Here is a 27,508-nt window from a genome sequence, read left to right as displayed (position 1 = left end):
CCATTTAAGAGAATTTTGATATTTAAAAATTCTCTTTAATGTGTTTTAAACGAAAAAGAATTCGTGAGATTCCCGAAAGAATGAATGAAAAGCTTTGTTGGGAACAAAGGGTAGATGCTTATCAAAATAGCTTTGCATCCCTTTTGCCGCTTTTGGGATTCCTTCCACAATCAGCCGTCTTTAATACTGGTGGCGGTGTAAATGATGGAATGGGCATTGAAAATGGAATGTTAGAGGGAAATGTTTGGCGCGAAAACACTGCAGTTTCATGCCCAAGTGAGCTCCTCTTCTTTGACTCCGTACAAATGACAAATTCACACTTTTCTGGTGTTAAAAGCTACAAAATCATCCGGCAGATTCCCACTAAAACGTTGAAACCACATGAGATTGGCAAATCATTGAGAAAGTTTCAAATCCAAACTATTATTTTCACTCTCGCGCCCTGGAAAATTAAGCGTGAAAATGGGCAAGAATTTTACATTTGTTGGAATAGCCAAACAAAAGGTTCTATTATTCCCATCGACAGATGAAAATGCAATTTGTGCCAATTTTTCACGCTTTTTTCACTCAATGCCCCATTTTGGGTCCATCACACGCTACAAGCTTTCATTATATTTAGCCAATCATTTTCATGATGATTTTCTCATAAATTGGAACAATTTTAATCTGGCTTTTCCGTTTCTTTTTTCCCCTCGTGCGATTTTCATCTGTTAGCACAGCTTTTTTTTCTATTTTTCAGTTGAAACACCATTTTTCAGTTTGCTTTTTAAATCCAGCCGCACAATTTTTTTTATTTATCCCACAACTCTCTCTCTCTTTCGTGTAGCACCATGAAAATTTGCGCGCTCCATTTAGCTATCGGCTGAGCTTTTTTTCCACCGACATGCAAAAAAAACTCAAAAACTCATCTCCGTCTCCCCCTGGAGCACAACTATTGCCACACTAAAATTGCCCATTTAAAGCCAAAATTATTTCCGGTGGTGTTAAAATATGATGGGCTTTTACTCATTTCCCATTGAGCGTCCATTTACCTTTACACCGCAACGTACGAATGCCCCCCACACACACTTTGTGCACTTTCGCGGCGAGAGGAGACAATCGAGAGGGAAAATCATCTGCCATTTATGTACATTATGAACATGTTGCTGGGCCATTTGCCACTCAGAATTCAATTTTCCAGAAACTCTCCTGGTGCCCCACGTAGGATCAGGTGGCCTTTCGAGCTGTCCCAGGCGTCGCGATGCGTTTTGTAGGTAGTTTCTGTGGAGCGGCGAGGTGGAGCTTTGTAGCATTCGTGTCGTCCTGGTAGTGAGCAGCTATGTCATCGCGAAATGCCAGGAAGCCCAGCTGAGCGTGGGAGGCCTCATTGAGGGCACGAGAACGGATGCAGGCGCGATACTGATCTGCGGTTAATTTTTGCCCACTTGCAACTCCAGTGCAGACCTACACAGGGAGTATAGAGAAAGAATTTTTCGAGCTTCGAAAAATATTTATAATAATCGGGGAAAAATCCTCCCTGGTTTGGGATTTAGAAGTTTTTGTTTTTTTCTCTTAAAATTATAGGCTTAAGCATTATAGGCTTAGTATTACATTGAGTCAAATGCCCCCAGTTTAACCCTTTCGTGACCATTGAACGATAAACATTATATTTATCTTAATTCAATTATTTTTTCTATTAATAAAAACATTTAATTTACATAGAAGATGCCAAGGAAAATGTTTAAATGAGAAATGTTCTTGAGAGCATCCAAAGAATAAAATATTTTGATAAAAAGACCAAAAATCTTTCAATGTTTCTATCAAACACAAAAGGATTAAAATATTTTAATAATATTTTTAGTATATTAATTTAAAAGAAAAAAATTCTGAGAATTTATTTTAATAGAGAAAAACTCTCCACATAGCCTCTGAGAAAGACTCAGAGAGCGCCGAAAGCTCTGGAGAAACAATTGAATTTTCCTTTTAAATTCCTGGTTGAAAAAGATAATTTTCTACTGACAAAGATCGAAGAAATGAAGAATTGATAATAAGATCGATTTTTCTTTGTAAATTAAGCACGTAATTCTCATCCAATTCGTTATTTTATTTTTAAGAAAAATGATTGCAAAGTATACCTAAAAATTAAAAAGAAAAAGATTTTCAACTCACCTTCGGATGCCAAATGTGAAAAATTCCAGGATCAGTGGCACGGATCACCTTGATGGAGGATCTAACATACTTTCGGTAGAGCATAACATCCTCTCCGCCCCAGCCGACAATTTCCTCATCAAATCCACGAACTTTGAGAAAATCCGACCTATACTGACACGTCATGCCGTACCCAAAGTCACGCCAGAAACCCGTGTCGCGTGATATTAGAAGCTGATCCGTCTCTGGCGGTAGCTCCCTACCCTGCAGCGTGTACACCACATGGGGATTGTACAGGCTAAACACGACAGGGTAGTAGACCTGCAAGAGAGAGGCAAAAGCATAGCAAAATGTACAATTTAAAGTGAGACTTTATCATTTCAACCAAATTCAATTGAATAGTCATGCATTTTGCAACGACGAGGCAAATATATATACGTGCTGGATTGCGCCTCGAAGTAGGGCACTTTCTGGCACTTCTCAAAACATTTAGAGGAGAGAGCTTTTTGCGAGGGGGTGGGGTGAAAAGTTTGCAGAGTGCAACCGGGAAAATGGTCCGTCAAATGATTAACTTCCTCTTCAATGCAATGCACTCTGAAAGTTTAAAATCCTCTCCTTTTGTACCGTTATACACGGATATTTTCCATTTCCCTATGCATTTTCGGCTCTTTCATCACTTAAACTTTATATACACGTTACCAAAACTTTTGAATTTGCATTTAAATTCTCGGCTGGTACGTGGATCTGAAAGCTTTCTGAAAGACATGCCCCGTTTGGGATTAAACGTTAATTTAGGTGGGTGCAGAGGTATTTTAAAAGGGAAAGTTTATGCTCTCAATTTATGTGAAATTTTTAAATAATATATTTTTTTTATTTAAACGAAAAGAAGAATCTTGTCAATCGTTTATTTTATTAAAAAAAAACTTTACTAACTCACTGTTATAATTCAATAAATAGGCCAGACAATTTTCGAGAACTTTTCTCAAATAAAGCTCCAAAAATGTGTTAAAAAAATGGAAAAGTGGGTGTCAAATTCGATTTAAAACTGTTACCGAACATTCTCTCCTCTAAAAACACTCTCAGTTTGTTTTTATTGAGGTAACCGTGTGAGCTAAATAAAAACTCCACCATCCCCCGGTACTGTAATAACTTAAGTTAATGCCATTTCGGAACAAGGAGTTTGAAAAGTTTTAATTCCGCCCTCGCACATATATAGCGGAGTGTCTGGGTGAGAGCTTTCAGGAATGCAGTGCACGTGATTCAATTTCAATCAAAATCAACCTCCCACCCCCCCTCTCCCCGACCTTAAATTCACATAACAAAACATCAGAGGGAACCACTCATGTGGAATGGCACATAGCTGGGGGACGACCCCTCTCGGGGGAGAAATTGTCAACTCACCTTTTTTCCGGGTTTGGCATTCCATCGGCATCTATCTAAGAATTTAGCACTGAACACGATATCTACATCACACATAAATAGAAGGACATCTTTGTTTTTACTCTTGTCCGTCGAGTCCCATACTTTCTCAGCTCCAACACGGAGGCCCTTGGCTGAAAAGGACAACATAACACCAAAAAAAAATTGTATAAGATGAAGAAAAGTCCCTGTGTGATTATGTTTCGCCATCAGAGAGATGAAAAGACTATGCGGAGGATAGCGTGCCCAGGCACGAGGAAAGTTTTTGAATAGAGTGGAGAAAGAAGACAATCTACCCATAGAGAAACTTCTTAAATTTCTTTTATGTTTTCTCTTCGGTGGAGATTATATGATATTTATAGTGAAAATTCCATTGAGATATTAAAGTAGCTAAAAAGTTGTAAATTTGTGGAATTTCTGCATTAAAAATTGTATTTGGTTTTGAATTTTTTAATCGTTTGAACCGAATATTAGTTGTTTTCTTAGGGAAAAAACGTTCAATTTGGTGTAAAAATAACGTTTAATTTGGTAACTTGGAAAATCATAAAAAGGAAATTTGATTTTCATCAAATAAATGTATTTTTATGCTTTAGCATTAAAAGAGACAAAAAAAACCAAATAGTGACGTCATTCCGGGCATTTTTAAACAAATTTTCATATTTTTCCATTCAAAAAAAAATGAAGAAAATTCCTTAAAATAAGGAAAGAGTTACTCACCTCTCGAGAAAGTTTCATTTAAAGCTAAAAGTTTCAAATTGGATGAATTGCCACCATTTTTGGCACCAAGCACGCGACTCATGATGGCCCGTGCCTCCTGAAGTCCCTCATGCCCAAAGTACACCACCGTTAAGTGGACACGTCTATCGTGCGTGAGTGCAATGCGGAAGAATTTATCCATGAAATTCTGAAAAGTCGCCGAACGTCCAGACAACGGTAGAATTATGTGGATCAACTCCTTCTCGTGCACCCTGCCGGGGAAAAGTGAATTATCGCCTTGGATAATTTTCAATTTCATTTCCACCCACCCACATCCTAAACTCCAATATATTTCTCACTTAAAGAATTCTTCACAATAAATACACCCCATATGCGAAATTTATAGCCAACCATTAAGTATTTAGTATTCTATATGGATTATATGCTCTCTATGTGGGGCTCCTATATATTGCCAGTTGATTTACGTGAGTACATTAAATAACCCTTAATATTTAAGATGGAATTTTGCATAAATTCGTGACGCTTATCCCTTGTTCCTGTTGCTATTCCATGGCCATTGAAACGATAAGTATATTACAGGGTGCTATTTTACATGCATCATAAAAATTTTAAAAATTTTCCATAGGAGAAAATCTAATTATCAGGACATAATTTACATCATCAGAGTTGAGTTAGAGAAAATAAATGGAATTTCTTATTATAAAAAAATTAATTTCATTGTGTTTTTTTTTATTTTAACAAGCTGAGACTATTCTTTAAATATTTTCAAATGTTTTTTTTTTAAATCTCTTTTATATTCAACACTCAAACTATTTTTTATAGTGATAGAAATTATAGTTACTGAAAGAAAACTGTTCGGTGACTGCATCAAAACTGCTTGTTTAAAGTATATTGCATAAAAAATCCGTGGGTACCGCAAGAAATTACAGCTAAAACTGCTTTGTTACTGCACGAAAACTGAAAGGATACTGCATTTCAGCTTAATTGTTACTGGAAGGAATACATATCAGCTTCTCGGTTACTGCAGGAATACTTCATTAGGAAACTGCATAAAAACTGCGAAGTTACTGCATGAATACTGAACTATAAGAACTTGCAACAAAAATTTATGTATAGTTACTGCATTAAAATTAAGAGAATACATGATTAATACATTAACATTAAACACTGTTTGGTTACAGAAATCAGTAACTGCATAAATATACTGATTTTCCTTGCTGGCCAATAGCATTTTTTGAAGAAAAAAACTAATAATTAAACATAGAGATCAAAAAAAAATTCCTTATTCACCCCGTTATTACAATTAGCCCAAAAAGACGGTAAGGTATGTGAAATTCCTGATTTTCTTTACCGGAAATGATAATCCAAAAGTTATTCTTTAACTTCCATTAATTTCTCATAATATCTAGAGAAAATCTACATTATTATTTTAGCTTCACATGGAAACCATGGAAGCCAATGACTTGAGGTAATCCACCCCTTTAATTGGCCCATTTCCTGTGTGGGAACTACCAAATCCCTAATTGCCGGGACTTCCTTTTCCGAGGTGAATTAAATTATGTAGGTATACCTCTGTCACTCACATCTAATATGAGATTGCAATCTTCTGAAGGGGGATTTATGTACATATTATACCTACTGCTTATATCGCCCTTTTTGTCATTTTTTGCCATATGAAATTATTAAGCTCATTAGGGGTTGATTTTTGGGGGTTAAAACTTACTTGGGATATGCTTCCATTTGGATGGTTTGAAGGGGAGCAAAGGGCCTCATTACCACGACCTTAGTCACGCCGTGATTCGTGTGTTCATGGTGGGAATTTGAGGTCCTATTGGGGGTATCTTTGGTGCGGAAGTATAGTTCATACTGGGTCCCTGTTGTGGGTTCGTTGCGGTAGATACCCTCGGTGAAATCATCGAGGGTGTACTTGAGCGTTACGTTGCGATTGAGACTCTCGAGTGCGCGATTGAGGGCATCCAGGAGATCCTTCCTCTTGTACCCAATCGGCTTCTCCACCACCCTCTTCCCCAGTCCCAATTCAATTGGGTACACCCGGCTGAAGGTGAAGTGATTAAAGGGGATGAGCTCGTACTCATTGTTGAGTGGTAGCCCATGGAGGATTTCCGCCGCACCCACTTGCTTCCTCACGAAACCCGTGCAGTCGTGAAGAGCTGATACGGGTGGGAGGTTTGTCGTCCCATTGACTGTCGCCCCAACTTCCTGTCCTGTCGACGATGGACCTTGATTGTCTGCGAGGAAAAAAGCAGTGATGATCACTTCCTTGTTTGACGAAAAAAAACCGTTGATGGTCAAACACCGGAAACTGATTTAAATTTTCAAATAAAAATTTAGAGAAAAAAATCAAGGCGAACAAATCACGTTAAATTTTGTAAATTAAATTTCATTACGCTTAAACGCCCGCAATTTAACGTTTTTCTCATGCACATGGAGGGATGGAAAAAGCGCCCTTACTTCTTAATTGGAGCAATTGGAGCTTGAGCAAACGAATTTCCGCCGTGAGCTTGGCCACTTCCTGACGATTTTCTTCTTCGCGCTGCTGCAGTAGCTGCAGGTACCCCCGTTGCTGTTCACTGTCGCTGCTAATCTGTTGCTGGGCATCCACCTTTGTTGCACCTATCACAGGGAAAATCCCACCCCATCTCAGTATAAGATGTTAAAAGTAGCATCATTCTTTTGGGGCTTTGCATCACAACTCGCCCAAACGAGATACTTTAAAGTTTAATCCCCTTCCGCTCGTTTAAGTCGCGAGAGGGCAATTTAATCAGAGCATTAAATTACACCCAATTTCACCAGCACCCCCCTTGCCGTGCCATGCCGCCATTCACCCCGAAATAACTTCAAAGTGGATAAAAATCTCTTGGGCTTGTGTGAGGATTCCGTGGGAAAGTTCCGCATAAAACTTTTGTGCTTTACTTAGAGGAGTGTGGAATATGAACGAATAACTCTGCACTTTCGCGCGTAACCCAAATAACACCCAACGATGAAAAGAATGAGAAATAATGGGAAATAAAATGGGGCACATCAATTTTGTGTGTTGGAAAACTTCTAGGAAAAACTTTGTACTATTTTTTTTTTAATTTTCCCCATTTTCCACAAAAAAAAAAATAATTTTCACCAAAAGTATTGGAAACTAAGAAATTGTTAATATTTAAGTTTCTTTAAATTTATGTTAAGAAAAGTTTCATTTAATTGAGTAAAGTTAAATAATTATTTTCTTCGCGATTTTTGCTAAAATTTATTTGCATTTAGTTTTACATGCGGTGAATGAAAAAATGGCGCAAAATTAAACTGAAAAATTCAAAAATAAAGATTTCAAACATTTCAAACATGGCGTCATCATAGCGTCATCTAACATCCAATATGGCGTCATGAGATCCTTAAACTTTCCCATAAAAGACATTTTAAGTGCATTTTCTTTATTCGTAAAATACTTTCACAATCTTGCAACGGCGTGGTATGGAAATTAAATCGCTTTCAGCCATTCAGCCCAAGCTCGTTCTTGTGCACAATATCGATGCTGTGGAATTTCTAATCGCGCAAATACTTGTCTACCGAAGAATTCTATTTCCGCATGGAAGTATGCCGAGGAAATCTTATCTTGTACCCACCATCAGTGTGAGCCTGTCTATTTTATAGCGTCAATTCCGCTGAGCAATTATATTTAATTAGACGCGATAACGATGCCACACCGTGCTAAATTTGCTCATGGCGTCGCTGAAAATCCCTTGGGAAATATTTTCGGTATTTCACCAAAATCGGGGAGCCATCACCCACAGTGAATTTTCATATACTTTTCAATTTTAATGAACACACTGGGAAAGCTCCACTCCCGGTGTCTGCGGGGAATACGTGGCAATCGCATGTGGTGTAAAGCAGTTCACATTTTAAATTTTACCCACAACTCTGTATACGTTATTTTTTGTGGTTCTCCGCCATTCCTGGAAGTTGAGGTTATGGATGGCGGTGGTGTAATGTGAGGAGGGTAAATGCTAATCAACACCGCCGGCAGTTGATGGTGGGAAATATCTCTGTGGGTATATTGTTGGAGCTTTTCTCGCGCTTAAAAAAAAAGAGGAGCTTCATCAATTTATCCGTGTGTTTCTCATTTTGAGCGTTAAATTTCCACCCAGTCGTGGTGATAAATTCCTCGAGCGACGGGAAGTCGAAGGCGAGACCGGGAGAAAAGCTCAAACGGGTTTTTGGAATGATGATGGTGGGAAAATGTGGAGGGCAATTTAATGCTCAATGTTTCACTGGGAATTTCCACCATGAAGCTTCTCTACAATTCTAATTGGGATTCTAGGGTGTTAGACACCATCACCCATCTCCCCCATCCCTCATCCCTCTGTGCCCATCAATGTGAGCCCCATCATAAGGACTTTTCCACTCTCTAGAGACTCACCAGATTCATCCGCAATGAGCACATTGTCTGCCACAAGACCTCCAATGCCGCATCGTGTGAGTGCCAGGAGGGAGATGAGGGTCACAGATGAAATTAGAAGGAGCAGTCTCGCCAGCAACTTGGAGCCAACCATTCGAACCATATTCCTCACACACTTTGTCACCCACACAAGTTTTTCTACACCACCTTGTACATCTGCAATGAAAATGGACACGAATAAATAACAGCCCAATTCTCCACCATTGTGAGGCGCCTTTCATTTTGCCATCCACCCACCCCCAAGTGGACCGAAAGTTCTATGTGAGAAAAGTTCCGCCACTTTGGAGCAAGCGAACGTATGGGAATTAATGTCGCAGAGTGTTGAATTTTATTGCTCAAATTTGCTGATGCGTCCCTAAGGAGATGTAGCATGAGATTTACGAAAGAAAAAAAATGAAGAAAATATTAAATTGTTTGCCATTTGAAAAGAAGAAAATTGCAGTTTGTCTGGTTTTTAATAGACTCGATGTCTTTTTTGAAAAAGACGGTGGTACAGGGATTAAAATCGCATCAACTCAACGCTAAAGATGTGAGTTCGAATCCCAACATTTACATGGGGTTTTCTCGCTTTTTTTTTCTTTTTCCTACTTTGATTTTTCTTTTATTCTATCTTCTTTTAAAAATTAAACTTCATTTCTTGTTGGAAACCGGAAAAATTCGTTAATAGATCTTTTTCGCTAATCCATTGAATTTTTATTAATTTATTGGATTTTAGCTCATTTCTGTTGGCTTCTATAAAAATACTTGTTTGATTGAAATGCTGCAGAAATGATAGCTCTTGACCAAGGAAATATTTTGGAATCAACCATAGATTGTTGACTAATTCAAAGAAAATTTATTAGAATACAAATTCCAGTAAAACTACTTTTTATTTTTTTCTTAATTTTCCTATAAAATGATTTTTACAATTTTTTATCAAAATCGGTTCAGCAGATTTTCAATAAAGAAGGAATCACAGCTAAAAAGTAAAAAAAAAAAAAAAAGATGGCGTCTTTGTTCTTAAACCGTAATGATTGTTTTCAATCTGCTCTTAATTTTTACTGAATGAAAATGGATAATTTTTTTAATTAATGGATTATTTAATATCTAAACAGAATCAATGAAAAATGAAAAAAAAACACCCTAAAAAATTCTTCTGTCTATTATAAATGAGTGAGAGAAGAGCACATCAAATGTGACGTTAACCAGTAACTGACTGTAATATTATTTATATAAAATTCTTATGAAATTGAATGGACTAAATCAATTTTAGATTTAATTGTTATAACCCTTATAACCTTTTTAACGATTTTACTCGTCTCTGTTTCCTTTTAAATTCAAAGCAGTTGCATGAAACATTGAAGAAAAAATGATCGTATCGATTTCATAAAATTCTTCAATGTATTTTCAACGTTATCCTTCAAAGGAATATAAATATTTAAAGATTTTTCAAATGAAAATCGACAAATAATAAAACTTAATGTTGTTAATCTCTTAATCTGTTACCGTTCTATACAACTTAAAAAATTAAAATTGTCTTCTCAAAAATTCTTCAATAAAAATTTTATGAAACATGAAATATTTTTTCACTAATTGCAGATCTCAAATTATGTTTAAAGCTTTCTTACCCCAAAAAGTAAAAAGTAAAGGTCGTGAAATCATTAAAAATTAATTAGATTTTATTAATAACTACCTTAATTCATGAAATTTTCCATAAATCGAACACTTTTTCCTCCAAAATTCGCAATGTTTCACAGATTTCCCGAAAAATGATCACTTGAATTTTCCCGCCATATTAATTTCGAAAAACGACCTCCGCCATGAAAACAAAGAATATTCCTCTCCCTGTCGCACGGAACATCGATCCGTCTCACTTTGGTGACGATCGTTGCGCTCGCGGCGGCTGTTTGTGATTTGTGGACGTCAGTGTGAAGAAAAAAACAAAAGATATTCCATTTTATCTTATTTAGTGCAATCAGCGCAATTTCTGTGTCCTAAATTGAGTAGATTGATAGCCAGGGGAGTCTCTGTGAGTGGAGTTTGACGAGAAAGTGCGCGACGGAGCAATTAAAATGTGAGTACAATGAGTTTTATTGTTGGGCGAGCAACAAGTTAGTCATAGTTCGATGGGGGCGCCGGGTCTCCACGTCTTTTCCGCTTCTTCGCGATGGTGGAGAGCCGTGAGAATTGTTCCAGGCAGTCGTGGTGGGCCCCCAATAATCATCATACCACCGTACTATCCATCCTGGGCAAGAAGGGGGTGGGTGGAGGAAGGAAGGGGATGGAAAAGTCTGCGGGTTGAATAATTCAGGCAAATAATTGGGGGGCAAAGTTTTCCGGCAGGTGATTTTTTTTTCGGTGGGTCTGTGTGTGGAGTGGATCTCATGGGTCAGGAAGTTACTTTGGCACCCCCAATGAGGTGGCTCCCCGGACGGTTGTGGGAGATTTATTGCACCCAACGGAAAATCCCTCATGCATGAAAAACTGATGATTCGTTGAGTCAAAAAATTTCTTCTATTTTATCAGGTGTGCTGGTGATGCCTGCTGATAATGTTCGCTCCTCATGTACATTTATCAGTTCCCCACAACACAACAAAAATTTCAATATTAGCACACATGTCCCACACAATGGTGGCTCCCTTATTGATTTATTGATCTGTCTCTATTTTTTCTTCTTGTTTTTCCGACAGATTGAGGGTAGAGGAATACAACGTGGGATCAATAGGACGACATAAGAATGGCAAGCCAGGACTCAACGGGCCCAGCAGGATCATCGGGTGGTGCTAACAAGTAAATCACATTTTAGCTTTGAACTACAGTTTTTGCCCCAAATGCACACTTTCATAAATCGCTCTGTGAAAATGACTAACACGGGCAAAAGAGTCACGAAAGGGGCATCTCATCCGACAGAAATGTGTCCAAAACTTTTAACAAACAACTCTCCCAGATTTACTCGGGGAGGTCGGTAATGAAACGGCGGCAGCCGCAGTTTGGAAACGAAATAAACTTATTATTAATATTATTATTGGGCCTTATTCAGTCACCAAGAAATCCTTGAAATTTTTGAATTTTGTACTGAAAATTCAAGATTTAAAGCGAATTTCAATTGATTCTTGGTCGCTGAATAAGGCCCATTATTTGAGAAAGTTTTCTATAGAATATTTTTTATTGATCCAGTTGTGCGGTACGCTTCATAACTTCCCTCGATATTTCCCCTCAATTCCACTCAAAAACATCTGTCCACGAAATTTTCAGCTGACTAAGCCCCTCATTAACTTCAATTACCATACTCTCAAAATGCCCCCTATTCAGTGTGAAGAATTTTCGTCTTTCTGTAAACTCTCTGTCGCATGCAGAATCTCAATTCTAAGCAATCGCTTCTTCGGATTAAAAGCAAACACGGTGAACGTAATTGATTTTCTTCCAAAGAACTGGACACAAGTATTTCCTCGAACAAAACACAAGAAAATGATTCACGATAGATTACCCCTCCACAAGTTGGAGAGAAAAGGGAAGAGAAAACGTTCTAATTGTTCTCATTGTACACTGATTTTCTCTTTGGTCTCTCTATCGGAAAATGCTTCTATCTCTATTTTACTCATTAATCCATTCAATTGATTGATGGGGTCTGTTTAATCACTTAATTATAAATTGCTCTTCACTTCCCGCCACCCAAAAAGTCTTGAGAAAAGTTCAAAAAGCGTCAAGAGGTGAATTTTAACTTCGACAAAAATTAATGTTTGTTTCCACTTTAAACATGAAAACATTGAAAACTAATTGAGAAAGTCTGTAGAGGAATATTGTGGCGTAAATGTTTGTCTATAGTGGCCTTCAATGCGTTGAGTATTCTGATTTTCTTGAAGCTTTCTACAGAGAAAAGCTCTTTGATTTACCTATAAGAAGGAAAGGAGTTTAATTAATAAAATGAAAGGCAATGAAATCATTTAAGGGAACAAAAAAGGGTTAATGGGGAAAAATCAGTAAAGATTTATCCGAAAATACAAGAAATGACGTCATTTTTGTGTTTTCTTTCATTATGATGCATGAAACATTAAAATATTGTGATGAAACCAACGCAACATCAGCGCAAATGTTTCACAGGGTAAAAGATACAAAAAACACGATGATGACGTCATTTTTTACACTTTATTAGATAAAACATTACTGGATTTAAAACTTAAAATTTTAAACAATTTTTAACAACCAAGAAATTCTTGAAATCAATGAAATTTCAAAAGAATTTAGAAAAATTCTATAAAAATTGTTCTCATTCAAAACAAAACAAAGATAAAATTACCTCATTCATTTTATCTCTGACAGACTTCCTATCAAACTTGACAATTTATTTTCCTATTTAGAGTTTATTTTGGCATGATCCAGATGAATTTTTAAAATAGAAATATGTTATTCCAATTTTAGTCAACATTTTGTTGACTATTTGCCATTTCACTTCACCCAGAAATTATCCCCTAAAGCTCTATGTTGGTACAATTTTTCCGCTACAGTGATTTGAAGCAAATAGGGTATGTGTGTCTAACATGGGGCACAATTTGATAAACAATGTTTTTATCGTTAATTTGCTTATATTTGTTTTTTTCTTTGATGTTTTTCCTCTTTTTCCTTAAAAAAAATCACTAAAAATGTTTCAATAATGTAAAAACTTAATCCTGTAATGTTTCACATTATGAAATTCAAATTTCATCTGTTCTAAATAGTATCCTAAAGGTTAATGACCTTGCTTCCGCGGCCGTTAAAATTAAACCATAACAGTGTCCTTGCTAATAAATCTTTGTTCCTACGGATGCCTGAAAATTAAATGAGCTGCATTAGAATGATTCTTATGTCAGCTGTAACATTATAACCCTTTTGCATCCATTGGATCATACACTCTGACTCAAACGTTAAATATTTAATTTTTATAATTTTTGTAGACTTTTAGGCTGCATTCGGCCCTGTTTGTTTTTTTAGCCCTTTCGATCGGAAAGAAATGATCTGAAGATGTTCAGAAGATGAAAGGAAAATTTAGCTTCGCATTTTTGCCAGTATGGCGTTGCCATGTAATTTCGAGCAAATATTATAAAATTTTTAACATTTGGCTAAAATTCACATTATTTTAGACATTTTAATAAAAAGAAAAGCGTTTTGTAACATTTTAAACGCATTTTCAAGAACTTTGGTCTAGAATTGACTTTTCTCTGATGTTTCAATATTTCCATGTTTCATAAGGATGCAAGGGGGCTAAATTTCATCCATGTATCACACTCATAGAAGTACTTTTAATAAAAAAGACGCCATTTTGTTTCCTAGTTTACAATTTAAGATGTTTAAAATCATAAAGATTCCATTCATTAATTGGACTAAGAACCTTTTAACCAATTTTCAGCTTTCTATCATTTTTCATAAAAAATAAATAAATTTCTCATTAAGTTACCGCATATTGAGCCACTTTACCCTATGCTGTGGAGAATTGTGCAGCAACTGAACTGCCCACATTTCTGTGGATATGAGATGCCCCCTCCTCAGCAATCACGGGGATTCCCATGGTGATCGTAATTTGTCTCTCAGTTGAATATCTCATAAACTAACCCCCACATTATTCACCCTGTCGCTCCAATTTGCAAAATGGGGTCTACATGAGTTAATGTTAGTTTTCCCGTTCTGCCACCACCACCTAGCAACACGCCCGCCCCGGGGCAGGGCAATGCGGGCAATAAGCGCCTCCAGCAGACACAGGCCCAGGTGGATGAGGTCGTGGGCATAATGCGGGTGAATGTGGAGAAGGTGCTGGAGCGCGATCAGAAGTTGTCGGAGTTAGATCAACGGGCGGATGCCCTGCAGCATGGGGCGTCGCAATTTGAGCAGCAAGCTGGCAAGCTCAAGAGGAAGCACTGGTGGGCGAATATAAAGATGATGATCATCATGGGTGTGATTGGGGTTGTTTTGCTCATTATAATCATCGGTGAGTACTGATTGACAGTATATGAGTACAAAATGCATGTTGCTCTATTATAGCTCATGGGGTTGGTGCTTTTGGCATTTTAGCTTCCTTCGCTGTCCTTTTGGTTCTCTTCCAATTTTTCATTTTCTCTTTTTTTTTATTTATTTTGCTTTCTTGTTATTTTTTTTTTCAGTTCTCCTCATCCCCAATTAAATGTATACTATCGCAATACATTAAAAAAAAAACATCCACAACCCCTATTTTCTACATTTAAAATAAACTACCGTGATCTTTCCATAAATCGTGTGCTGTCTCTTAGAAAGGGGAAAGAAGAAGAAAATACCCGATTTCGCGTATGTTAAATGGAAAAGTGTCTCTGTTTGTTGTGGCTGTAAATTCTGTTCTGCCTTAGAGAAAAAAAGAACCTTTTAGAAATCAAACATGAAATCTTCCTTTAAATTGTGCCAAAAGGACAACACTTCCAAACACTATATACCTCCACCCACAATGCTGTCTACCCATTTCCGGAACAGAGTTGGAAAAATCATATTTTATGTTCCTCAGCAGATTATTTTGTTTGAATTTATAGTAATTTTCAACACGAATTCTATCCAATTTCATCTCTCGAATAGAACTTATTTTATGGGGAATATTGTGAGAGGAAGATGTTTTTTGTAGAAATTGCTGTATGCTGGTTTTTTTTTTTATCATCAGAGGTACTTAAACTTTAATCCAAAGAGTGTATGAGAATAACATTTTATTGACATTTTATTGTATGATTTCTTGCACCTAACACATGTGAGTTTAGTAGCAAATATCTCTACCGAGTCTTGGTCAATTAAAGGAATTTATTGGAAAGTTATGAGAGAATTTTTATTTTGAAATTACTCTGAGTTGAAGAGAAGGAAAAACTGAAAAACTATCATTTAGTCTTTCCACAACGATGAGTTTTAAGACAAAAAAAATTGCGCAAGGATTGGTAGAAAAATTGTGCCAAATTGGCTAATTCATTGGAACTGTTTGAAAAGACTAAATAAAGCTAAATTGAGCATGTATGTGGTTGTTTTAATAATATTTTTTGGCTAAAATATTAAATTTTGTATCTGCTAAAAAATTATATCCTAACATCGATAAAATATTGGCTTTTGCAGACAAAAATTATAGGGGAACTCACATAAAAAAGTATGAAAAAGTAACGTATTAACGATAATTAGTGAGACATTAAGCGTACGCATAGTAATTCTTTTAACCCTTGGAGGATTTTTCTGGCCACCGTGGCCAATTCGAAACTTTTTAAATCGTCACAGAATAAAAAATCTCTTAAACATATCGTGATAATTTCTACATCTGTGTGTAGGGAAGTTCCATTACTTCAAGATCATTGAAAAAAAACTTGGAAAAATATTTTCTTTTGAGAGAAAATTAAGGTTAATTTGAGGTTAGAAACCTCGATCCTCCAAGTGTTAACATGTTTACTTTTCCTTTTACGCAAATTGTTCGAATTATTACGTCGAGAATTAACCTCACTTTTTGTTGAATTTCTTTAGTTAAAAGTTTTTAAAAAATCCTCTGTTTACGCTTGCTAAATTTTACTTTATATATAGAAAGTTTACATTGAATTTATGTAACTAAAACTAATATATTGAAGGGAATTCACTTGAAATGTGTAAATCAGTTGTTTACGTCCATAGAAATGTTCAAAAGAATTTTCTATGTGTTCAAAATTTTCTTTTTAACCAATTTTCTAGTTGTATCAGACGGATTTTTCAATTTATTTACGCGTTCACAGTATAAGTAGTAAAACCCTTAGTCAATGTCACAAAACCATGGTGAAGAGAACCGTAGAACATGTCCCGTTGTGAACAATGAAATCGACCGAAAAACTTTAAATAATTAATGCCTGAGGAAGGAGGTATACGTCTACGAAACGTTGCATGAATTACAGAAAAGCGAAGAATTTCGAATAGGTCAAATCCCATGTTTCACTCTCCTAATATTGACAAATGACTGAATTTTCATAGTATTCGTTCATAGTTCATTCGTTGAAAAATCAAAAAGTATGGTTATGTTTTTACGCAAGAAAAATTTTGTTTACTTTCTGTTATTGTTGTTACAAATGTTTATACTAATTAGCAACAAGGTTTTAGTTATAAATACCATTAAACAGCTCATAAAACCTTTAAGAAAAAGTATTTTAAAAAAAGTTTAATTTCGTAAAAATTAGTGTAATGGATATGTTTACGCAACTCACAGTGAATCCCCCTCAAATTTATAAAATCTCTTCTCACTATCAGGTATAAAGCTCCTTCAATAAATCCTCCAATCTTATCTCAGTCTATTCCAACTCTGTTCCCATTTCCCAATTAATGAAAATTTGTACATAAATGTAATGAAATTGTTGAAATGGTATTAGCGTCAAGGGTAGATGGTATATGTACATATATAAAATACATAATACTGCATCCTCTGTAATTAAATTCATTGGATAATTATATATGTATGGAATACTGTGATTGTTGTTCAATTGAGACGCACACACACAGAGAAATTGGAAAATAAGGCTGACAAATGAATTTTTAACCCTCAACAGTTTCACTTTTGCCATCGTCCTCAAGCACCAGTGCACCCATTGAACAGCCCCCAAACAACGCGGGATCCTAATGATATATACGTGAAAACAGCGAAGGGCTTAATTTTTTGTTTGTTTCAAGAGCATGAACGTAAAAATATGGAAAAAAGCACACGAGGATTTTTTTTTGAAAAAATTATATACATACATATATAATGGAAAATGGGACGGGGGGGAGTCAATAAATAACAATAAATGTCACACGAAATTGAACTAATTTCCGAGAGAATGAAAAATAAATAAAAAGTATGCTATATAAGTCTGTATTGAAATACAAAAACAATAATGTAGGGCTGATTGTTTGGATAGTGTGGCACTATTTACGTGGGTCTTCGGGGGGCTTATAAGTGTATTATAATTAATATTCCTAATTACATTACATATGTTTTCTGTAGGATCAATTAGTTTCTTGCAGAAGCAAAAAAAATACATTTGGCATATTGAGAAAATAAATTATATAACAAATAAATAAAATGATAAATAAAATGGATAAAAAGAGAAGAAGTTGAGTAAATAAATTTATTGATCAAATAACTCATTACGGCGGGTTGAGTATCGATTAAACTGGCTCTGCTGGAGATTTTGTGGTGCTCAGTGGAAGGATGGAGAAGCTAAAAATAGCCACGGAGAAGGATCTGCGGGAGGCTGCGGCAATTGAGAGGCGTCGTATGCGAGAGGAGGAGCGCAAGAAGAGGATTTTTGATCCAAAACGCCGAACAATTGGAGTAGATTGTGATGCACTGAATAACCAACTTGCGGAAAAGCATCAACTTTTGGCGCAGCAGGAGGAATTCCAACGGAGATTTGTGGCTGAAAATACGAGATGTGCTGCAGTTCAGCAGCAACTCGAGGAGGAAGAGCGTTGCCAGCAGCGTCGGCTTGGTGAGAGTATCAATGACTTCCGGAGGCGTTTTCAGCGACGTGAAGATACACGAGAGTGGGATCTCAATGATCCATTTAGTAAGTGGAAGACCCCGCCGGCACGATTAAGTGACACTGATCCACGATTGAGTGTATCCGGTGGGCAGTGCTTCCTCGGGGAGGACCTCACAATGGCACAGAGGCAAAAGATGCAGAAGCAGCAGCAACGTGAATGGTTAGAGCATCAAATCTCAGAGAGGCGACGCCGTGAAGAGGACCAGAGGAAAGCTGACCTAGCACTGCAGAAAGCTATTGAGGCTCGAGATCGTATGGCGATGGATCTGGAGAGGAATGAGAGGACCAGCAAACGCCATTGCCTTCAGCAGGATGCAAAGATTAATCAAAAGCTTGCCAGAGAACGAACTGAGGAGTTGTTGAAGAAGCGACAGCAGGAGAATGAAGACAACCTTGCAGAAATGTGCAATTTCGTTACGAGTGACCTCCTAACCGAGAATCCCGATGCAGCCAATAGTGCCTTTGGACCAGGAAGAAAGATACCCTACATGTACCGCGGAATGTCCACTGAGGAAATCAATCACATTCGTGAAAGTCAATCGCAGCAAATAGCGGAGAAAAAGGTGAGTGAACTAACTTTTTTGGAGGTTATGTTAAGTGTTTCAGTAAGTGTTTTGACGAAGTTTTGTGTTTCATCCGTGTTTCACTATGGGGAATAAATTTAACGAAGCAAAAATCCATGAAAATTCCAAAAAAGATAATTTTATTCAATTTTAAGGCTTTTTCCAAACTGATTCATTGGAGAAAAATTCAAAAGAATGCTTCAATTGCATTTTCAAATAAAAGAAAACTCAACAATGCATTCATAAAACAATTATTAATTTGAAAAATAATCGTATTAAAATGGCGGTGAGTTTTTAAATAAAAAGACGCTTGAATAATTAAGTTAAAAAGGGTATAAAAAATAATAATTGCGCTACAAAAGCTGCAAAGTTTAAAAGAAAGAGCATTTTATGCATGAAAATTTCCCACTAAATTAATTGGCTTTTCGCACAAAAACCCATAAACATGGTGGAAGTTTTATATAGTTTGTCTGACAAGTCTCTTCACCATTTTTTTTATCTCCTCCTGCTGGAATTCACCACCATTCGTCCGGAAATGTCTTCACCACCAAAAGGAACGTGAACGCGGTGAAAAGGTGTGGGAGGATCAATGGGATGGGCTTGAGAAGAAATTCGCCCGAATGTCAACTATTGAGGAGAGAGCCATGAATAGACGCATAAGGGCGCACAGTACGAAAGTTCAGGAGGAAAATAAGGACCTTGCGGTGGAGCAGAAGATTCAATTGGAACACTTGAATGGGGTCGTGTATCGGAATTCCCCCACAAATGACTACTTCACCCAATTCAACACAACATCCCGCTAGAATGGTAATGATTTTTGCGTTGGTGCACCCAAAATATCCCTATTGCGAGGGACGCCACAGCATTAACATGGAGAAGTCACTTCAAATTGCCATCAATTGTACATGGTTGGGAAACAATAAAGAGACTTTCCCTATTGGCAAAACTTTTCCCATTACTGCCGCAGTTGGAAGTGAAAATGCCACATTGGCGAGAGAGATTTATATATGGTTACGGAGGGAGTAACAAATTGAATCTTTTGTAAAATAGGTCACAATATCAGGTACAGAGATTTTTTTCTATAATTAAATTTGTTCTAAAAGTAACTTTCTAATCAATTTTCAGCGAAATTACACGATTTTTTATATGGATTTTACTCCAAAACGTTGAAATATATTGTTGTGTTTATTTAAATACATGAAACATACACGCTAATGTTTCGTGGATGTTTTTGGATATGATACTTTTAAAATATTCTTAAATAATAGACTTACAATTTTTCAGTCAGATTTTTTAGAAAAATTTACAAAAGTTTGGCCTAAATGCTAATTAATGTTTAATTTTTTATAAATATATGAAACATTCGCGCTAATGTTTCATCCATAGAAAATTGTAATTGGTTGTAATTGTAATGTTTTGATCAATTATAAAGCACCTTGAAACTTTTAATTAACTTTTTAATGTTCGCGTGAAACGTGAAATATTGAAATATTCGAAATTCTCATCACGATTCCTATTCTTTGGATGCTTTTAGAGAACATTTCTTAGTCAAAACGTCTTCCTTCCTTTCTTCTATGCATGTTAATCGCATTTCTTTCTTGAAAAAAAAAATAGTTAAATTTAAATTTGAGAAAGAAAAATATTTTAGAGGTGCGTTTATGACCCAATAGACGTGAAATAAAAGGGTTACGACTGGCTTGACCGATTTTCCAGTACATACCAAGTTTGGGTTCGATCTGAGGAGTAGATTTTCCGTCGACATTTAATATTTTCAATAAAAAACAAATTTAATTATATAGAAACAAACAAAAAATATTTATTTTCCCTATTTTTCTTGAGCAGCGGAAAATCTCTATCCCATAGCTTTTACCCAGGAAAATCTCATACCTTACAATATTTCCATTTTTGTAGCAATATTTTGCCATGAAGAATATTCAAAGAAAGATTTTTACTTGAAAAAAAAAGAAGAAAAAGCTCCTGAATTAAAGTCCATTTCACCGGAAATGGGATCTCCTCGATATATCTTACTCGGTGAGAAGGAGATTCTATGCAAATGCGGGACATTGTGTATTGATAGCTATGGCTCGTCTTCTTTGTGTTTTCTTTCTCGGCTTTTATTCCGCTTTAGAACAACATCGAAAGCTCCCACCACACGGCTCGAAGGAGACATACCGGAAGCTATCATCCAATGCGGGTTTCATTCTTTTTTTTTCCTCTCTCTTTCATTCGCAATTTTGGGGCACAATGGATGTCAGGATAAGATTTTTACGGCGTCAGAACTCTCATCTACACTTAATTAGGCAAGCTCCTGGTGAAGAGGTCCCACCGGACGTTGATGGGGTGCGTCTTTTATTGTCCATGCGGACGTAACTACGTCACATGGTGGGTTGTACTCACCAAATGGAAGGATCTTTTATTGATGACGCCAGGGGAGATTATTTGCATCAAAAGCTCCTCCATCACTTCGACTTCCTCACATTTCCACCCCAACATTCCTCTCGACCCCATTCCACCCAACAAAACAAAAGAGGCATGGAAATTTCTCTTGAGGGATTTTTCCCTCCGTCTCTTGCAAAAGTATAAGCTCAATTTTCATACCCCACCACACACCCACCCACCGATGAAGCATGACGCGACTCAACAAATCCGATCCAACTATCAGCATATTCTTGGCACAAAACTCCTCTGCGGTTCCCCGGAAAGCTTTCTCACAGCGGGATGGTGTATGAATCAAATTTCAATGTGATTTGATTTACAGAAACACAATTTACAGTCGCAAATCAATTTTTCATCAATTCCAAATTCATCCTTTTGGGATTTCCGGTGCTGCACTTTTCGATTTTTCACCACAACCCACCTACACCCCACCCAATCCAGGGCTGAGGAGATTTATCATGAAATGTATTGTTTTTAATGCAAATTCTCTGGAAGTTATCTTCGAAGAAAATCTCATTGAAGCAATCAATCATCCCAGCAAGGTAAGGGGAGGGAACTTTTGCGAAGGAATGAGGACATTTTTGTAGCATTGATTTATTCCTCAAATCACAAAGTAAATGTTAAAGGTGAATTTATGCTCATTTATTTGCATATAGCTGAGGCTATTTTAAATAAATTTTGATAATTTGTTTATAATAAATTCATTTGTTTTATGAATTTTTTATATCGTCCTTCGTGTATGGTTAGTAAAGATAATCTAAATGGCCTCAGGATATATTGAAAGGGAACCATGTATTCTGTCCCGAATACCGACCTTTGTTTAATGAAATTTTAATTAATAAATTGAAAACTCCCATTGATATCTGTTTAAATAGCTTGAAATACCTACAAAAATATTATATTTATGTATTAAAACATTCATTGTATTCATTTATACGTATTATGTAAAATTAATTTACAATATCTAAAGTTTTTTTGCTTTTTTTAATTACAATATAATTTTTGAATTATTAAGATCTAATTAAGAAACTATGAGCTAATTCATAATAATTATTCATAGGGGAAAACTGGGAAAATAACTTTTTTTTTAAATTGTGAACTACAATAAAAATTAAGAATCTCACCAAACAGATCATTTTCTACGAAAATGATCGACAAAAATTGGCTAAAAATCCGAAACTGACGTCATCATTGTTTTTGTCATATTTTTACACGAATGAAACATTTGGGGTAATGTTTCAAAAAATTCCACCTTCATTCGAAAGTTCGGTTAATTACCTTTCGATTAATCCTTATTTCAATCCCGGAATGAATTTATTAAGATATAGAAAAAGAAAAAAAAAATCGAGAATCGATCGAAATTTTAAATATGTTTCAATGTTTCAAATGTTTCAATTAACAAACATTTTCCGAACGGAAAATACGTATTATTACAAACTTACAGCTATGATCAAAAATTGCACAATTTTGGAGAAAAAAAGTTTCAAAAATACCTCATCAAAGTTTGCTGATGAAACATCAACTCGAATGTTTCAGGAATTAAAAAAAAAACCCTATAAAACTCTGAAGTGACATAAATTGTCAATCTTTTCGAGGATTTCTGAATGTTTCTCATTCTTCTACAATATTACGTGCAGTACGCCTGTTTTTTCGTACGAGATCATTGCCCGTGTACTGCTGAATTATCTTCTTTTGAAAAAAGTTTTCATATATCGTGAATAACATCCTTTAATTCTCTCGCGTGTGATCTTCTTACATTATTTAAAAACGAAATTATTTCTTAAACTAACCAATTTACTTAATTACTTGATTCACTCAAATAAAAGGATCAGTTTTTTTTTCAGCAAAAAGGGATTAATAAGAAATTCCCTCAATTTTTCAAAATTATTTCACGATTCCTATAATCTCTAATTTGTAATTAAAAACATTAGAAATAAAACAAAATTTTGAATATTTTGATAAATTAATAATAAACAGCCATAAAGTTCTGCCGAAAAGCTCATCAAAAGCTACAAACTCCTTTGCATAATATATTAAAAATATTTCTCCTCAAGTCTGTATTTGCAAATTCTCAGAAAATCATCCTTTAACTCAATCAAATGAAGAAATTCCAACCCCTTTCCACCCACCACCCACCCTCTCGTTTAAACAGTTGACATGAGAATTTATTCCATTGTGCACGGATTTACGCATTGATGTAGCACAACAGATTGTTGTCAGTGCGCTCGTGCCACACAACCTACATGGTATAGAAAATGCCGGAAGTGCGATGGAGTTGTGCAAGAACCTTGAAATTAGGGGGGACATTGCGAGAAATTTTTGTTGTTCAATGTGGAACATTTCTATATATAAAAGCAAATTTGATTTTTATCTGTTTAGGAAAATGGGGGTGACAGCAATTACGGGGGCTTTTCTTCAGCATAGTTTTTTTTTTCACTTGTACTGGTTTGAGCATGGAAAAGGGGGTTGAAGGTGTTTTTTGCGCCCTCGGATAGCAACGGAATTTTTTTCTTTTTCGGAATAATAGAGCAAATTTTGTATGTCACGTGGGGGTGGAAAATGTACGGGGAAAATCAATAGGACTTTCGTTTTGGGGACGGGGGTGGTGAACAAGGTTGAGAAAGTTTTTGGGTGAAAAGGCGGAGTTTACAAGGATTTTTTTCTGCCTGATGGTTTACACAATCTTCCCAAGTTTATCTCGTATCCCTCTGGTCAACTGATCCCCATCTACCCGCAGCACATGGATGAGGGTTTGGGGGAGAATGAGGGTGTGTTTATTGATCCATTTATCACACTTCTACGGGGCCGGGGGTGGGAGAGAGGAGTAGAAGTAGGGAAATTTATTAAAGAGCGCACAACATTCATTCACACCATGTGGCGCATATCCCGCTATGAGGGATTCACTTTATTTCAAATGGGGGCTGTTGGGGGGGGGTGGATGAAGGTAGCACCGCATTTCATTTCATTCATTTACTAACCACACTGTGACATTGACTCGCATTTCCTCCTCCGTGGACCGGAAGGCGTCACACTCCATCGTGCTGGCTGTCAGCTACCCCTGCATCGCAGAAACAGCTGCAGTCGCCACGATATTGAATTTTCCCAGTGACCCAAATTCGGCACAAGACACTGACACACAACGGAGTGGGGATGATGATGAGAAGCTGTTCGATATCACTGGCACATCGTCTCACGGGGTCACAGGGTCACTGCGGCACGACGCACCGGAGGGTAGAACACACGCGAATATTGTCCGGATGTCTGGACAGATATCCAGTCATGTGAGCCACGCGCGTACAGGAAGGCTCCACGTCCGGGGAATGTGACGTGTCGATGCTGACTGAGTCTGGAGCTCAAGATGCACGCGATATGACTCGGCAGGTCGGAGATGAAGTCGCGAGGGATGAATGCCATGGGAATTTCCAGTCTTCCATGCCGCATGCGCATGTAAGGTTGCCAAAAAAGAACCCCCTTCTATGTGTACCCTCCGTCAATATAGTAAAGACTCGTCAACCCTCATAGCAGTGGAGGCGCATAGTGGATACCAGGCGTCTCCACTGTGTACTGTATATATAGCTCAAAGAAACGCTTTAGGGATAATTTTTCTACGTGTAAATTTTCTTGTACATAGCGTCTTGCTTGTTGGATGGAAAAAAATAAGGTTGAAGTATAAGAAATTACGTTTTTGATGCTTTAGGATAAATCCTTCCGATGCCTCACAATCAGATAATTGCCAAGAAAAGTCAGTTAAAGTACAGTGATAGAAAATCAAAGAAAAAAGAGAATCCCCTACATGAAAATCCGCAAGATCACAGAATTCAGACGTTTGACGATTCCCAAACAAAGACACAATTGACCACTGAGGAAGACGCACAGTAGCGTCGAAAGCTCTGGCCCCTAAAATTGAAAGGATGTGTTTGGGTTGACCTACCGTCCCTTGGCTGACGCAATCGGAAGTATTTATCCTAAAGCATCAAAAACATAAAATTTCCGTCAGTTTCAACCCGAGTATAAGAAATTACATTACATTTATTAAAAATCATTCCAAATTACACCTGCAGGTCGCTCCAGCATATTTTCCATTGAACTCAGGCACCCCCAAGGGCATTGAGGTTCAATGCAATTTCATTCCATTTTGAAGCTAGAAGATTGCTCCTATCGATACCTGAGAATCTTAAAAAAAAAAAAATAGAAATACTTAAAAAAAGTCAAATCATTTATTATTTACTACCTACTGATTTCGGGTAACATCCAGATTTATTTCTAAATAACTGATTAGAACCTCTTTTTGGCTCTCTCTTGGCCTTTCAGAGAAAATAATCTGTTAAATTACCATGAGATAACATTTCCTGACGTTAACCAGAATTCCCCTGTCCCTTCACTAATTTATAATCCTTTGCTTTATGAAAATATTTCAACGTGCCCGAAGATTATGAACCATATTCCTATCTTTTAACACAGGAATATGGTTCATAATCTTCGGGAGCGTCGATTTGTAAAAAAAATTAAATTTTCAATTATGCCAACTTATTAATTACATTGGCTACTTTCTAGTAATATTACAAAGTTTTTATAATATTGATATGAGAAATTTTAGTTAAAAATTGATCTTTTAAAATAAATTTGCAAATCTTTTTATTCTTTTCTTGATTTGTATTCCTCTCTTTGATTTCTGAAAACTTAATCACGCACAAGAACAAAGAAAACTTTTTGATGATTCAGTAAACACTGCCCAAGAGACAAAGAAAATTTTCTTCTTTTTTTATTGTGATTTTAATTATCCAATCAACGATAAATGAATTTTCACATAAAAAATCGCTTTAAAATGAAACTGGTGGCGCTCATCTGAGAATATATTGTTGAGATATTTGTGTTAGTGTTGTCTGTGGTGCATATGTGGGGTCAATGAGGATTGTGTGTGGAGTCACTGTGCGTACCTGAGAATTGTATGTGATAAATGTTATTAATTGACATTTCTGTGTTGTTCTTGTGCGACTTGTGCACTGTCTCTGTCTTTCGTACCTGTGGATGATATATGTTATAATTATTGTCCTAGAGCCTTCCGGCTAGCTAAGGAGCAAAAAATTTTCCAGCAGGTGCAGCCGTAGTTGTTAACCCCTCGGCTGTGTGTACAGCAATACCCAACTTCGCACCAAAACTCTGAAAAAAGTTGAAAAACACTTTTTTCACTGTGATAATTCTTCTGTGATAACTGTGGATAACGCAGATGAATAAATAAATCAACATGCCCGAAGATTATGAACCATATTCCTATCTTTTAACACAGGAGTATGGTTCATAATCTTCGGGCGTGTCGAAATAATCTAATCTAAATAATCTTTATGCAACGTCTGTGATAACCACCAAAAATTGTAATTTGTAAATAGTTTTAATTCACTGTATTTGTCTCAAACTCGAATTTAATTGTACATAAATTTCACTACAAATTGTATATATTTCTCATTCAAATTGTACAGTTTAGATTTAAGCTTTATTCCAATTTTATTTCTTTTTTCCCGTCACCAAAAATGTTCTACACCAAAGTCCAAATCAATTTTACCAAATATATTTCTGTGATAATAATTTCCGGATAATTATGTGATCTGACTGAATGCTCCAAGAGCCAATTGCTTCTGCATTTCTCAAATGCCTCTTTTGTACTTTTATCCCTCATTCGGAGCCTAAGCGGCGACAGAAACTGATAGGATATTACCGGCAAGTAGTGTCCGGAAACAAATACATGAACACGTTTTGCCGCTAATATCCTATCAGCTTTGTTTTCACGCGATTTTCTGCTATAAAAATGATTTTCCTGACATGCCGTGTGTCGGAAAGAGTCACCCACACTCATCAATTAGCCACTCAATGACTTCTTCTTCAGCTTTGTGCTTTTCTTCTTTGTGCCGGGCACTTCCGTGGGCGGTTTTTCTTGAAGAGAATTTGTCCCAAATCCTTCTATGTTGGCTGTGTAGAGTCCTCGAATCAATATTAAGGATTTATAAAAAAAAAGAAAAACAATTTTAGGAAAATTAAAATAAAAAAAAAATAAAATTTAGCATTAATCATGCAGTACTATGAGAACTACTAGCTCACAGGTGATGCCATGAAGATGTTAATTTGAAGAATATCACCACAGAAGTTTCCACAACAGAAAATCCAACGGATAAAAATCACTTTCCAAAACTATACGTTTAAATTGAGATTTGACTTCAGAGGCTGAGCAAAATAACCGTGCAACCGCTCTCGATGAATGCAAAATTATTTTCTGAATACTTGAAGTATGCTAATCATTTTGTGGATCA

At 36.4% G+C, this 27,508-nt stretch overlaps 5 protein-coding genes across 8 annotated transcripts in view; 4 read left to right on the top strand and 1 right to left on the bottom strand.

Annotated features, from left to right (window-relative positions):
* The window catches only part of LOC129792365 (transient receptor potential cation channel subfamily A member 1), a 1,125,827-nt gene that overhangs the window by 840,905 nt on the left and 257,414 nt on the right, over positions 1 to 27,508 (top strand). The gene's annotated exons all lie outside the window — the stretch shown is intronic.
* Positions 1 to 27,508, top strand: part of LOC129792430 (PIH1 domain-containing protein 2) — a 927,269-nt gene that overhangs the window by 642,347 nt on the left and 257,414 nt on the right. The gene's annotated exons all lie outside the window — the stretch shown is intronic.
* On the bottom strand, positions 759 to 24,679 carry LOC129792392 (chondroitin sulfate N-acetylgalactosaminyltransferase 1). The gene is made up of 8 exons (XM_055831400.1): positions 24,185 to 24,679; positions 8,687 to 8,881; positions 6,736 to 6,897; positions 5,987 to 6,512; positions 4,264 to 4,514; positions 3,529 to 3,680; positions 2,149 to 2,448; positions 759 to 1,443 (listed from the first exon to the last, which is right to left on the bottom strand). The coding sequence occupies exons 1-8, from the start codon at positions 24,195 to 24,197 to the stop codon at positions 1,207 to 1,209; spliced, it is 1,836 nt and encodes a 611-aa protein (XP_055687375.1). The 5' UTR covers positions 24,198 to 24,679; the 3' UTR covers positions 759 to 1,206.
* LOC129792466 (synaptobrevin-1) lies at positions 10,575 to 17,775 on the top strand. Of its 4 annotated transcripts, XR_008750809.1 has the most exons (5): positions 10,575 to 10,778; positions 11,395 to 11,494; positions 14,353 to 14,663; positions 14,836 to 14,995; positions 17,233 to 17,775. XR_008750809.1 is itself a non-coding variant. In XM_055831535.1 (4 exons), the coding sequence occupies exons 2-4, from the start codon at positions 11,442 to 11,444 to the stop codon at positions 17,301 to 17,303; spliced, it is 435 nt and encodes a 144-aa protein (XP_055687510.1). In that variant the 5' UTR covers positions 10,578 to 10,778; positions 11,395 to 11,441; the 3' UTR covers positions 17,304 to 17,775. The 4 variants fall into 4 exon arrangements, 3 of the variants coding, with proteins under 3 accessions (XP_055687510.1, XP_055687511.1, XP_055687512.1); XM_055831535.1 differs by lacking the exon at positions 14,836 to 14,995 and having other exon boundaries at positions 10,578 to 10,778; XM_055831536.1 differs by lacking the exon at positions 14,836 to 14,995 and having other exon boundaries at positions 10,580 to 10,778; positions 14,380 to 14,663.
* On the top strand, positions 17,874 to 19,746 carry LOC129792432 (RIB43A-like with coiled-coils protein 2). The gene is made up of 2 exons (XM_055831494.1): positions 17,874 to 18,770; positions 19,325 to 19,746. The coding sequence occupies exons 1-2, from the start codon at positions 17,874 to 17,876 to the stop codon at positions 19,571 to 19,573; spliced, it is 1,146 nt and encodes a 381-aa protein (XP_055687469.1). The 3' UTR covers positions 19,574 to 19,746.

The sequence above is a fragment of the Lutzomyia longipalpis genome, chromosome 3, assembly GCF_024334085.1.
Source record: "Lutzomyia longipalpis isolate SR_M1_2022 chromosome 3, ASM2433408v1".
Taxonomy (NCBI): domain Eukaryota; kingdom Metazoa; phylum Arthropoda; class Insecta; order Diptera; family Psychodidae; genus Lutzomyia; species Lutzomyia longipalpis.
The sequence above is the reverse complement of the archived record's forward strand: the minus strand, read 5'-3'. Positions and strand labels throughout refer to the sequence as shown.

Coding starts and splice junctions, on each gene's coding strand:
- LOC129792432 (XM_055831494.1), top strand. CDS start 17,874: ATGGAGAAGCTAAAAATAGCCACGGAGAAGGATCTGCGGGAGGCTGCG. Junction 18,771..19,324: donor AGCAAATAGCGGAGAAAAAG/GTGAGTGAACTA, acceptor CACCACCAAAAG/GAACGTGAACGCGGTGAAAA.
- LOC129792392 (XM_055831400.1), bottom strand. Junction 6,513..6,735: donor CCAATTGCTCCAATTAAGAA/GTAAGGGCGCTT, acceptor TTTTCCTCGCAG/ACAATCAAGGTCCATCGTCG. Junction 4,515..5,986: donor CAAATGGAAGCATATCCCAA/GTAAGTTTTAAC, acceptor TTTCCCCGGCAG/GGTGCACGAGAAGGAGTTGA.
- LOC129792466 (XM_055831535.1), top strand. CDS start 11,442: ATGGCAAGCCAGGACTCAACGGGCCCAGCAGGATCATCGGGTGGTGCT. Junction 11,495..14,352: donor TCATCGGGTGGTGCTAACAA/GTAAATCACATT, acceptor AGTTAATGTTAG/TTTTCCCGTTCTGCCACCAC. Junction 14,664..17,232: donor TTTGCTCATTATAATCATCG/GTGAGTACTGAT, acceptor AACCCTCAACAG/TTTCACTTTTGCCATCGTCC.